The 13,557-nt window shown below is 40.6% G+C and overlaps 1 protein-coding gene across 6 annotated transcripts in view; it reads left to right on the forward strand.

The window, feature by feature from the left end:
* LOC137569165 (probable ATP-dependent RNA helicase DDX60) overlaps positions 1-13,557 on the forward strand; it is a 248,003-nt gene that overhangs the window by 34,526 nt on the left and 199,920 nt on the right. For all 6 annotated transcript variants that reach the window (XM_068278820.1, XM_068278816.1, XM_068278821.1 and 3 more), the window contains 3 exons: positions 5,494-5,643; positions 10,482-10,551; positions 11,746-11,935. In XM_068278820.1, the coding sequence (XP_068134921.1) occupies positions 5,517-5,643; positions 10,482-10,551; positions 11,746-11,935 (387 nt within the window). In that variant the 5' untranslated portion in view covers positions 5,494-5,516. The remainder of the gene's footprint in view (positions 1-5,493; positions 5,644-10,481; positions 10,552-11,745; positions 11,936-13,557) is intronic.

The following is a 13,557-nucleotide window of genomic DNA, read 5'->3' on the forward strand; positions in this document are numbered from 1 at the left end:
ATCAAACTCGCTTGGAGTGCCACCTTCCCTGCCTATGTAATAGATATCTCAGGCTGTGAGATGACTAGGTGGTCGTTTAACGTCTCAGAAGGTGTGCTGCGCTAGTCGCATGGCGTACTGTGAGTTGTGGACCGCTGGGCCCAAACGGTTCCGCAATATCCATCGAATTATGGACTACTATGAAATGAGATATCAAAAGCTCATTAAGCCAGGGACATGTCTCTGGGTGTTCTCAGGACAGGCAGGAATGTCACCTAATGATTTTACGATGCGTTCCTGTATCCTGCTTCTTATCAGCAATTCCTTGTAGTAGATCTGTGAGCTATGTGAATGCTCTGGTTTCTTGGGTTTTATTGGGGATCGTCAGGAAGTGTAAATAAGCACTCACATCCCCCATTGCAGGGCTGGTGAGCTGGAAGAACACTCATTTTTCTAAAAGCAGGCTAAGGCATTTAAAGGGGTACTCCAGAACCGATTTTGTGCGCAATTACATGCGCTTGCCGCAATGGCGTTCGCAGAATCGTGACATGCAGGCCCGTCTGAAGTTTGCCAATGAACACTTGAATGATTCTGTGAGTGACTGGGAGAAGGTGCTGTGGTCTGATGAGACCAAAATAGAGCTCTTTGGCATTAACTCAACTCGCTGTGTTTGGAGGAAGAAAAATGCTGCCTATGACCCCCAAAACACCGTCCCCACCGTCAAGCATGGGGGTGGAAACATTTTGCTTTGGGGGTGTTTTTGGGCACAGGACAACTTAATCGCATTAACAGGAAAATGGACGGAGCCATGTATCGTGAAATCCTGAACGACAACCTCCTACCCTCTGCCAGGAAACTGAAAATGGGTCGTGGATGGGTGTTCCAGCACGACAATGACCCAAAACATAAAAAAAAAAAAAAAACAGATTAAGGGGCGCTATATGTGAAAAAATACCCAAGTAGCGGGATAGAGGGATACAGATTATTTCCTGCTGCTGCCTTATATTGTGGGGGTACCTCCTTCCCCCACTAAACAATATGAATCAATCTAAAAACTAAATAAGGAGCGCAAGATATAGGTTAAAAGTTTCCTATTTTATTATCAGTAAAAAAGTATATATATATACCAATATATTCGCCGTTACATATGCTCCCACAGGTCTGCAAGCAAATAAACAGATGCGTTACACACATATATAACATTCCACCATGCATTCATTGGGACTCATACACATCTATTACACACTCTCTGGTGACCCTTTTGGGGGGAAAAAAAAAAGGTTGCATATATAAGTATAAAAAATCTCCTTAAAAAACCTTAAAAAAGGATAAATGCATAGATTTGTAGTTGCACTTCCAAAACAAGAACCACAATACAACCAGTTCCTATAAGGGTCCTCAAAAAGATCTCCCCGTGCACAAGGACTTATTAGCTGATGTCCCTCCCGTGGTGATCTCACACTGTATTACAATAGAGTTCCTCCGTGCAAGTCAATGGCCACAACAAACCTCTGAGGTCAAAGGATTTCCTGCAATATAGACCTCAAAAGCGGTACGATCCACCCTACAGTTACTCACTTATCCCCCAGTGGTTTCTCTCCACAGGATCCAAAGGATGTCTGCACAGGGATCTGATGGAGTATCGTAGCGTCTCCTCGTTCGCATATGCCGCCCGCAACACTTGCGGCTGTGCTACGAACCTCCACGTGTCAGCTGATTCGGAGTCTGACGTCACTTCCGTGCGTTCCGGCTCCTTCTACTTCCTGTGCTTCTGCGCTCCAGCTGGCTGCGTTCTTCTTAGTACAATGTTATCTTCCGCACACCACACTAAGTCACAGATAGTTGCAAGTAGATTTCAAACAGCAAGATTCCAGTTGACTAAAGGGGCGCCCCACTCAATCAGTCATCGACATGTTTCGACATCTACGGATGTCTTTCTCAAGATGTTTGGAATAATGCTTGCCGGTACCTCCGCTTCCTTTATAGTTGACAAATCCTCCCCTTCCCTCTCATTTAAAGTGGTAGTCCTCGATTGATTATAGTTTCCCTACCAAAGTTACTACTGATACCTTTTCACATGAATGTCAGATACCAACACCTTTATGCATCCCCAGGGTCACCAATCCCTCTCCAGGTCACCAGTTTCTACCATTTTCTCCACCACAGACATAACATCATTGCCATTCTATTTAAAAAAAAACCAAACAATTCCATTTCTTCATTTAGGCCTTTATTGGCCAATGTATCCAAATTAAACATCCAGTTACTTTCCCGCCTTGACATTTTGGCGATATAGTCGCCTCCCCTTAAATCCCTATGGACTATTTCTAGTCCAAAGAAGACAATGTCTTTTACTTCACAATTATGTAAAATCTTAAAGTGTTTCGATAAGGGGTGCTCTTCCCATCCCTTCTTGATGTTATTGACATGTTCCCCAATTCTTTTAAACAATTCCCTTTTAGTTCTCCCTATGAATTTTTTCCCGCATGGACATACTAAACAGTAGATAACCCCCCTAGTGTCACAGGTGATTAAATCACTTATCACATAACTTTCATATGCCCCCTCCACTCCAGTGATCCTCTTGTAACCCCTTGTACTTCTACACCCCACACACCTCCCACATGTGGCGAAGCCCCCATCTTTAGTTTTGTTTTGTTTTTTTGTTTTTTTTCCCCCAAAAGGGTCACCAGAGAGTGTGTAATAGATGTGTATGAGTCCCAATGAATGCATGGTGGAATGTTATATATGTGTGTAACGCATCTGTTTATTTGCTTGCAGACCTGTGGGAGCATATGTAACGGCGAATATATTGGTATATATATATACTTTTTTACTGATAATAAAATAGGAAACTTTTAACCTATATCTTGCGCTCCTTATTTAGTTTTTAGAATGACCCAAAACATACAGCAAAGGCAACAAAGGAGTGGCTCAAGAAGAAGCACATTAAGGTCATGGAGTGGCCTAGTCAGTCTCCGGACCTTAATCCAATAGGAAACATATAGAGGGAGCTCAAGCTCAGAGTTGCACAGAGACAGCCTCGAAACCTTAGGGATTTAGAGATGATCTGCAGAGAGGAGTGGACCAACATTCCTCCTAAAATGTTTGCAAACTTGGTCATCAATTACAAGAAACATTTGACCTCTGTGCTTGCAAACAAGGGTTTTTCCACTAAGTATTAAGTCTTTTATTGTTAGAGGGTTCAAAAACTTATTTCACTCAATGAAATGCAAATCAGTTGCTATCTTTTATTTAAGGTTATTTTTTCGATTTTCCTTTTGATGTGCTATTTGCCACTGTTAAAATAAACCTACCATTGAAATGATACTGTTCTGAGACTTTTCATTTCTTTGTCATTGGACAAACTTACAAAATCAGTGAGGGGTCAAATAATTATTTCCTCCACTGTATATATGTGTATATATATGTATATATATATATATATATATATATATGTATATATATATATGTATATATATATATATATATATCTATATATATATATATATATATATATATATATATATATATATATATATATATATATATATACACTTACTTACATACATACATACATACATACATACATACATACATACATGTCCTTGATTACAGTGTTCGAACGATCTGCATGTGCACTTTTGTGCTTGTACGTTATTGGAACTAATTTGCATCATGTAGCTCCATTATGTACACTAGTTGAATATATAATATACTGGCTGACAGTTCTTAGTGAATTTGCCCCTACTCCATTGCTTTTAGGTGTTTTTAATCATGTAGTACTGATTTTTCCAATTAAGAATTAATAGTTCTAATACTATTTTAAAATGATTACCTTTTTGTGCAAGGATAAAAATGTGCACATCTTAAAAAAAAAACAACACATTTTTTTCATTCATTACATCACATTTTATAAAAAAAAAAAGAAAAAAAACAGCAACTAAATATTCAGTACAGATATGACTGGATATTTTAGAAGGGGGGGGGGGGGGTCTAGTTTATTGAATGGTGTCATTTTAACTATTATAGTATGTCAAAGGCATTTACTGCACAGACAAAAAGCATTGTACATCTATTTATTGCGGCTGCAGTGTACTGGTACCCCCAAAAAAAGAACATTCAATTTTTTTATATGTTTGAATAGAAAACATAGAAAATCTGTTTTGAATGTGTTTCTAGGGCATTTAAAGGTATTCACACATTTTTGCTTAAAAATGTAGAACATTTTATTATTTTTGATTATTTTTATCTATTTGTCCTGAAAAAAAAACACCCTAAATTTGTTTGAATAGACTAAAAGTTGACCAATGTAGTTAAACTTAAAGAGAACCCGAGGTGGGTTTGAAGAATATTATCTGCATACAGAGGCTGGATCTGCCTATACAGCCCAGCCTCTGTTGCTATCCCAAACCCCCCTAAGGTCCCCCTGCACTCTGCAATCCCTCATAAATCACAGCTACGCTGCTGACAAACAGCTTGTCAGAGCTGGCGGTGTTTATCTCTATAGTGTCAGTCTGCTGCTCTCCCCGCCTCCTGCAGAACTCCAGTCCCCGCCTGCATCCCTTCCCTCCCTGCTGATTGGAGGGAAGGGACGGGGGCACGGACCGGAGCTATGCAGGAGGCGTGGGAGCAGCTGAGACTGACACTATAGATGTAAACACAGCCTCACAGCATGGCTGTGATTTATGAGGGATTGCAGAGTGCAGGGGGACCTTAGTGGGGTTTGGGATAGCAACAGAGGCTGGGCTGTATAGGCAGATCCAGCCTCTGTATGCAGATAACATTCTTTAAACACACCTCGGGTTCTCTTTAAGCAAATACATTGTAGAACTGTAAATATTGGATTGTTTCTTAAGAGGATTTTTGTATGTAGGTATTGAGGTTGTTAATAGTATGCAATGATATTACATAAAAGTGGCACGATTGGACAATCAAGACTGTGCCATTAGTGGGCACCTATAGTAGCACCTTATCTCAGATGGTCATGTTCTGATCTTTGCAGAGGTGCAGAAGACATGGCATGGAAAAGAGCATATACTTCCAGCTCCAAGAAGCCCTGAGAAAAACAGGACCTGAAAGAGTTCAGAGAAACACATGTTAACCACTTTAATATTAATATTATCTTTCTTTACTGAAGGATAATAATAGGGGAAAAATCAATGCATTGAAAAGGGAGAAATTAAAAAATAGTAGATACATCAAGAAATGATTGATCTTCGCAGTGTAATTTGTTTTTCATGTTTTTTGAACCACAATGATAACATCTGTCAGAAAATTGTATTGTGTGTACCTAGGAGAAGACAGAAACATCTTGTAGTATGTTTAGCTTTTCACACGTTTTAAGATACTTAGGAATGCAATAAGCATGTTGCACCAATATAGAATAAATTCATTCTATGTTTCAGTTGAAATTGCATTATGGAAATCTTAATTTAGTCTGTCCATTAAAACCTCTTTAGTTGTGGAGCTTGGTTTCATATTCCTGCAGTAATACTTGCTGTGATATTAAAGGTTACAACTTGAAGTGAAGGATCATGGCTTCTGGAGGATGTGACCCAGGGGAAAATATAGAGCCACTTTCTGAAAATGAAACATCAAATAATACAACAGCTGAAAACATCAACACTTCAGAGCCCACCACTGAAAAGACAGTGGATTCAGGTATGCAAATTTTATATTAGGGTTTTACTGTTATTAGGGTTTAAAGGGAACCAGAGATGAACGATTCACACAAAATAAACATATCAGTTGATGGCTTGTAAAGAATAAATGCTCTACCTGATAATTTCGCCACTCTGGTGTGCCTTTTTGAGTGTTTTTTTATCCATTATTGCTCCAGGAAATATCCAATATGGCCGCCGGCTCATACCTGTTCTGCTTCCGGGTTATGAGTTGTTCTGGATGTGCTGTCTAGCCTCTATGAGACTATAGACAAGCAGGGCTGCTGCAGCCTTTCATCTGTCTGCTTTCAACTATTATTCTGGAATGCTGTGTGGCTGCCTGTAGTGTGTCTCTCATAGAAATGAAACTGCATACAGTAGATAATGACTGGCTGCACACAGATACACTTGTGTGTGTCAGAGCTTCTTTCTCGGCAGCAGCAGCCCCTCCCATGTCAACAGCTCTGAGTATGAAATCTGAGCCAGGAGGTGGCAGGCTTGGGCTTGAAAAGACTCCACAGAAGAGTGACTCAGCTATAATGATTCCAGGTCAAACCTCGACTGAATAGTCGGTGGATTCTTATCACAGTTGATAACAGATAGATTAGACTGAGAAGAATAAAACTAAAAGCAGGGTAGGTGTTTACTGTCATGTTCCCACTGATAAATGTAATAAAATACATTAGGGTGCTTCGTCTCTGGTTCTCTTTAACTGTTGTTTTTGTTATTATTATTATTATTATTATTACTACCGTATTATATTATTTTACATAGTTTGTTTGCTGCCTTATAGTAAGATAATACCATAGTGAATATCTGGAGGTTTTCTGGTCAGATACATGTAAGCTTTAATGTCTATTATTGAATGTCTGCTTTAAAAAATCCTGTGACTCGATTAAATGCTACATAGTGATTAAATACAAGGGTAAATGTAGCCCAGAAGAGTTTAGGAAATAATGCCAACGTTGGAATAACTTATTTATAGTGTAAAATGTAAGTCCTTGCAGATCTCCAGGCTTCTTTTCATTACCTAGACCCCAATGTCCACTGAAGTCTTCACCCTATGTGTCCCTGCTCAGCCTCCAGACATTTTATGCATCCTCCCAGCAATTGGTTACACCCAGACCTTAAATGCACAAGGTATAGAGATGGAAGATGTTATGGCAAAAGTACCACCAGAACCTACCTGTGTGGATGCAACTGTATAGATGAGAGGGAAAGTCAGGCAGTCAGGGTCCAATGAAACAGGCATAGAGACAGGCTGCTCTGCAGCTAGGGCAAAGTCTTTCATAATTGAGACAACCAAAGCAGGTGATTTGGGTGCCTCCATGCGCTTGGTGATTGATTTGGACACCACATAGAGCACAATATTATTTGTGGCTAAAGGGGTGCCTAGAATATAAATTGGGCACAGGATGTTTCCAAAGGACTATAAATAGCAGCAGATGGACAACACATATAGTGGTGGTGCAACAAATATCAGCGGCAGGGGTAAATAATATGGTGCACATTGCCATTAATAGTTTTAGACTAGGCAGTGGGTTAATGTTAGCAGTATATATTGGAAGGTTAGCCTTAGAAGTAGGTAAGAGGTGTTAGTGTTAGGAATAGGTAGTGGTAGGTTAGTGTTAGGAGCTGAGCAATAGTAAAACATTGGTAAAATTACCAATATTCCACTATCAGCATTAGTCAGGGTCCAATAGCAGAAGATCCACAATATTACTGATATTCTAGTGGCTTCATCAAGCACCTGAATTGCCAGAAGCCCTTTTGCAGCTTACCTTAAGCCAGGGGTCTCAAACTCGCGGCCCGCGGGCCATTTGCGGCCCTCGATACAATATTTTGTGGCCCGCGCCGGCAAAAGCTTCCTTATAGTTCGCTTCAGTGCTCCCAAGTAATTCGCCGCATCCCCGCCGCTAAACGAGGGCTGCAGAGCCCTCAAATCGCCCTGGGGGCAATCCGCCGGCATTTCCTGGAAGTGGCAGAGCTTTCAGCTTCAGCTCTGCCCCTCCTGCCGTCAATCGCGGCGCATCGCCGCCTCTGCCCGCCCCTCTCACTCTTTCTTTACAGAGAGGGGCGGGGAAAGGCGGCTATGCGCCACAATTGACGTCAGGAGGGGCAGAGCTGAAGCTTAAAGCTCTGCCCCTTCCAGGAAATGGCGGCGGATTGCCCCTCGGGCGATTTGGGGGCTCTGCAGCCCTCATTTTGCGGCGGGGACACAGCGGATTACTTGTAATGGGAGCACTGAAGCGAACTATAAGGTAAAATAGGCAAAATAGTTTGCTTCAGTGTGAATTGGATTTTGAAGGGGTTTGAAATCCCTTATGCGGCCCAGCCTCATCCTGACTTTGCCTCCTGAGGCCCCCAGGTAAATTGAGTTTGAGACATCTGCCTTAAGCCCTTTTGCAGCATACCATAAGACAGCAGCCTTATGCAGTGACAAGTAGAAGTTGCAGTTTTCAACATTCATTGCTCTCATCATGCGTAAAAGGGAATAGAGCGTCTAAGGCCTCGTTCACATCTGCTGCGCTGAAAAACGTGTAAAAGCGCATGGTAAAAAACGCATGCGCTTGTGCGCGCTTTAGTCCGCGTTTCTATGCGTTGCGCTGCGCTTCTTTAAAGCACTGTAGCAGCAGCAGTTGTCAATAAAACTTTGTTTTTGTATGTAAATGTATTTTTTTCTCCAATTAGGGGTAAAAAACGCATGCGCTTCTATGCGCTTGTACGCGCTTCTATGCGCTAAAAAGCGGACCCATTCACTTGCATTGCTGTGTGCTTTACAGCTCAGCGCGCAGAAATGCATGCAACACTACATTTCTGTAACACTGCTCAGCGTAGCGCATAGATGTGAACCAGCTACATTTAGTTACATGGAAAAATGAATACCTTGCTGATCGCACAGGGCAGTGCGCTGTGGAAAGCGCACAGAAACGGCCCTGATGTGAACGAGGCCTAACCCATGTATCACAGTAACTCCCCCTATATTCAGGCTCGTTGAGTCTTCTCTACCAAAGCACTGACTGTCTGCATTTGCTGTGGATTTCCTAGTTATAGTCAGCACAGAGACATGGTTCTAACTAGGGTTGGTTGGACATATTCATTTTATGGTGGACTCTATATAATGGCAGCAGAGGAACCTTTTAACATTTGGTAGTGCAGTATTTCACTGGAAAAATAGGTAACAATTTATTGTCTCCTTTTGGTTCCAGGGGAGAAGTGATTGTCCTTAGATAATGACTTGACTTGTGGCAGTTGGAAGCCCCTTTAATAATAAAGAGGTCCAGAGACATTTGCCACCCCAGGTGAAATTATTACAGACACCTCTTAACCATTCCCATAGTTAACAGTTTGCAAAAATACAAACACCAAGAATAAAAAGAAATCTATTCAAATAAAGGTTTTACTTATTTTATTAATGATCATGTTCCAATGTACTTGGAATACATTTTCCACACCAGTACTATTTTGGAATAACAGTACCACATCAATATCCTCAGTATTGCAGGCTTTATTCCTTTAATCTGTGGATTATTTAGACTCCTAATTCTAGTAATGGATTTGCAACATTGAAAAATAGTTTTCAGGCCAAATTCCTAAGAGTGCCCCAAACACCTCAGAAGCTGCTGCAATACCTAAATGGGAAAAATCAGGAGACAAGGCAGAAGTAAATACTTTTCAATAAATGGATGGTTCTTCTTATAAACAGTCTATCTCTTGAGGAAATCCATAAGGGTCTCCTCTTCATGGAAGCAGGAAATTTGGGCGCATGAGGCAGGTGGACAAAAAGGGCACCGCCATTCACTCCCATAATAAATATCGTTTAATGGGCGCCCAACAGGAAAAAAGGGCGCCGGAGAAAAATAACGTTTTAAAAGCGGCGCCCGGAGACTTTTAATGTTTTATAACTGCTTCTCATGATTACACATTATTTAATGATTTATCATTTTTTGAACATTATTTTTAAACGAAAAACAGTACAATATTGTTTTAAAACATTATTTTTAAACGAAAAACCGTACATTTATTTTTTTTTTACAACATTATTTTTAAACGAAAAACCGCACAATATTTTTTTCAAACGTTATTAATGCTTATCACATGGGGGTCTTAGGTTTAGGCATCACCAGGAGGGTCTTAGGTTTAGGCACCACCAGGGGGGTCTTAGGGTTAGGCACCACCAGGGGGGTCTTAGGTTTAGGCACCACCAGGGGGGTCTTAGGTTTAGGCACCACCAGGGGGGTCTTAGGTTTAGGCACCACCAGGGGGGTCTTAGGTTTAGGCACCACCAGGGGGGTCTTAGGTTTAGGCACCACCAGGGTGGTCTTAGGTTTAGGCACCACCAGGGGGGTCTTAGGTTTAGGCACCACCAGGGGAGTTTTAGGTTTAGGCACCACCAGGGGGGTATAGGGGTTAGGGATAGGTACAGGAAGGGTTCTGTGTGAGAGTAGGGTTAGGTATAGCTTTCGTAACATTCTTATTAATGTTTTATAAAACGTTATTATAAATTTCACTTTTTAAACAGGGAAGATTAACGATTTTACAATTGCCGATTTCATACACATTATTTAATTATTTATAACTTTATAGAACATTATTTTTAAACGAAATATAGCACAATTTTTTTTAAACGTTATTCATGCTTCATCGTTTAAAACCCTGCACACTTTTTTCCCGGCGCCCTTTTTTAACGTACGCCCTCTTCATTGACGCCACCATTGCTGACATTTTTTTTTTACATTTTAAGTCTACATAAATCTAGAATAAGAAAACATACTTCTCAAAAAAAAATCTGCTTTTAAGCTAATATATGTGTCCATTTGTTATTACCTAATCTTACAGAAACTACGGAGAATATACCCTTTTCTAATGTCATATTACAGAGTACTGCAAAACAACTGTCAATGTCAACGTAAGTATTTTTTTTTCATTGATTGTACTAAAGAAAACCTTTTCAATGCAACATAAGGGGTCCATATATAGAGGTGGTCTATATCTTTCCTCGTGTCACTACATTGATCATCCAAAACTATCTGCTTAATATTGTATAGGTGGTGTTTCACCAATATAATGCCTACCACTCAATGCATGAACCTCATGAGTCATGAGGGCACTTTGAGTGATCTGCTACTACTTGGCCCCATACACAGCAAGCAGACATCCAATGTGTGCTGATACCTTTCTTTGTGCTAAGTTTCTCAGCAATTTTCGGTATGGTAGTGCTTATGTCGGAATGAAACAAATGGGCTAATGTTTACTCCCCATGTGCATCACTAAAGTTTGAGTGCCCTTGACCTTCTTACCAGTTGAACTTCCTTGGACCACTTTTAGTAGGTATTAAGCACAATTATGAACCCCTTTAAAGGCAACTTAGTACCTGTAAATACGTTTTTTTAACATGAACCTTCCCATAAGGGAGGTTCGTAATGGAATGTTCAGTTGAGTGGGCGGGGGTTGGGGCAAGCATCCTCTGGCCCCCGGTCCGTATGGGATCCACCATCTACTCCACGGATAGTCTGCAGCTGTGCTGAATTTTCAACTTCCCGCCTAAGTGTTGCACACACTCCTGTCGTAATGCATGGCGGGAGATGTAATCCATGGAGGCAAAAAATCTCTGTACTTGTTTATTTACTCTTTGAGGCTGAATTTTTAGCTTACTACGATCCACCCTTCATATGTGTAATTACAAGAAACATCATTAGTATTTTTGCAAATTTGTTAACACATAATACCTTGTCTATTTGGTCTTTTGTTTGAAATGAGTAGGCGTTTTCTGTTAATCTATTGTCTTTTTATGCTCTGTGTACCCATTGGTGAGATTTACTTTGACTTCATGTCCCTGAAATCTCAATAGACCTGTATGGTTGTAATATAAGTTATGGAGACCCAGGAAAAAAATAAAAATCCAACATGGGTTTTAACCATTTTTTTCTGTATTCAAAACTGAAATTTTTCATTTTTTACTTTATTTAGGCTGTAATTGTAAATTTATTTTGTCATGTGTTGTGTACTTAATGTTTACTATGCAGACTGATAGCCTTGACATACAAGGTAATAAACTGAGCTGGTAAGTTAATTACATAAGCTTTTTTTCCCTTCCCTTTAGATATGCAAGTTTACTGAATGACTATGTGGAATCTGAGTTCTTTGCTATTCATGGAGACTCCTTGATAATTACCTGCGCAATGAATAATTCTTTGAAACCAGGAGAGAGCTTACATTTCATTTACTTGGTAGAACAGTTTCTGTTCAATTTCACAGCTAAACATGCAAAATATGTCGTCATATTTTTTAAGGTATGTACATTTTACAGCCACATGACAAACAGTGTTGACCTAAAATCTTAGTGGAATTAGTTAGATTAAAGAATACCAGAGCTGAGCACATTTAGAGAAACGCGGGGCGTAGGCATGTATGGGAAACTGTCCTGATGCTCACCACTCTCTCATTTTCCTCTGAGGCCTCCTTGCCCGCGCCTGTGCACTAAAAGGCCAATTTGGCTAAACTGGAAGAGGCTGCTGTGGGACATTTAGGTAGGAAAGGGGGGGGGGGGGGGGGGTTGGAGGAGAACGGAGGGGGGGGGGCGGTGAGCATCAGGATAGCTCTGGTGATTAAAGAGAAACTACTAAATGTAATTTAACTATTACAACTGGTTATTATATAATTGGTTATATTTTATAATAGTAGACATTTAGTAAATTTTTGCCAATTGTAAAATCTTTCCTCTCCCTGATTTCCATTCTTAAATTTATCGCATTTATTACATTTATCACAGATGACATCTTTACTGCAGGCAGGTGTATCTCTGCAGAATGTGTGTTTGTTATGTGTTCTGAAGTGAGCAGAAAAAAAACACCTGGGCCCATATGCAAATATGGTAGATTTTTCTCCTGAGTTATCTCCTAGGTGATTTTTTTTTTTTTTTTTTTACAACTTTCAATTACATTTATTTTAAACCATCAGCGAGATAGGAAATACTCAAAATAATGTCAATATTACGTTTTTACATGCTTTGTGGTACTTTTTCAGTTGCAAAGTGCTGAATAATTATTTTAAAGAGAAGATGAAAAATAATGTTGTTTTTTTTCCTGAGAGAACTCAGGAGAGAATGTGAATTGCTATGGTCCCTGGTCTCCCAGATTGCTCTGGGCAGAAGGCTTTGGGACCTCATACCCTAAGCTAAACATACCAGTATACAGCAATATAAACATACAGGAAGTGTTTCTGATGCTGAAACTAAGAAAATTAACGTAACATTTGGGTATCCTGGATCATGTATTAGATTCTACTACATGTCTTGGTGGTGCCTCTTCAAATTATTTTATAGTATTCATTATTAACAAAAAAATCTTCTCCTTTACCTAAAACTGCCATGCTACCTCCAAGCAGATACGTTTTTCTCTATAGCTAAAAATTACTGTTTGTAGGCTGTTGTGTCCCTTCTGTTCCCTCTCCAAGGGATGGATTTTTAAATAAACTGTGTAGCAGCATATTAATATATTGATTAGGGATGGGACGACGAATCCGGCGAATCCACGAATCCCTCGAATATTAGGAAATATTCGAGATTCGTGGACTCGAATCCCGACACCATTTTCCGTTCGCCGAATCCGCCGAATCCCGACGCTACATCGCCGCGCATCCGCCGCTTCCCCCGCTCGCAATTGTCCTCCTCCCGCTCCCCGCAGCCGCCTCCGCTCGCCCGCTGCATAAATAAGAGGAAGCAGCCTCTCACCTCCAGCGTGGAGCCCGGAGCGGCAGACCTCCTGCACACTTCCTTATTCCCCCTAGTGACCGGCTCTTACTACGCGTCATCAGTAAGAGCCGGTCAGGTGGCCACTAGGGGGAACCAGGAAGTGAAGGGAGAAGTCTGCTGCTCCGGGCTCCACGCTGATGCTGGAGGTGAGAGGCTGCTTCT

Source organism: Hyperolius riggenbachi, chromosome 1, assembly GCF_040937935.1.
Source record: "Hyperolius riggenbachi isolate aHypRig1 chromosome 1, aHypRig1.pri, whole genome shotgun sequence".
Lineage (NCBI taxonomy): Eukaryota > Metazoa > Chordata > Amphibia > Anura > Hyperoliidae > Hyperolius > Hyperolius riggenbachi.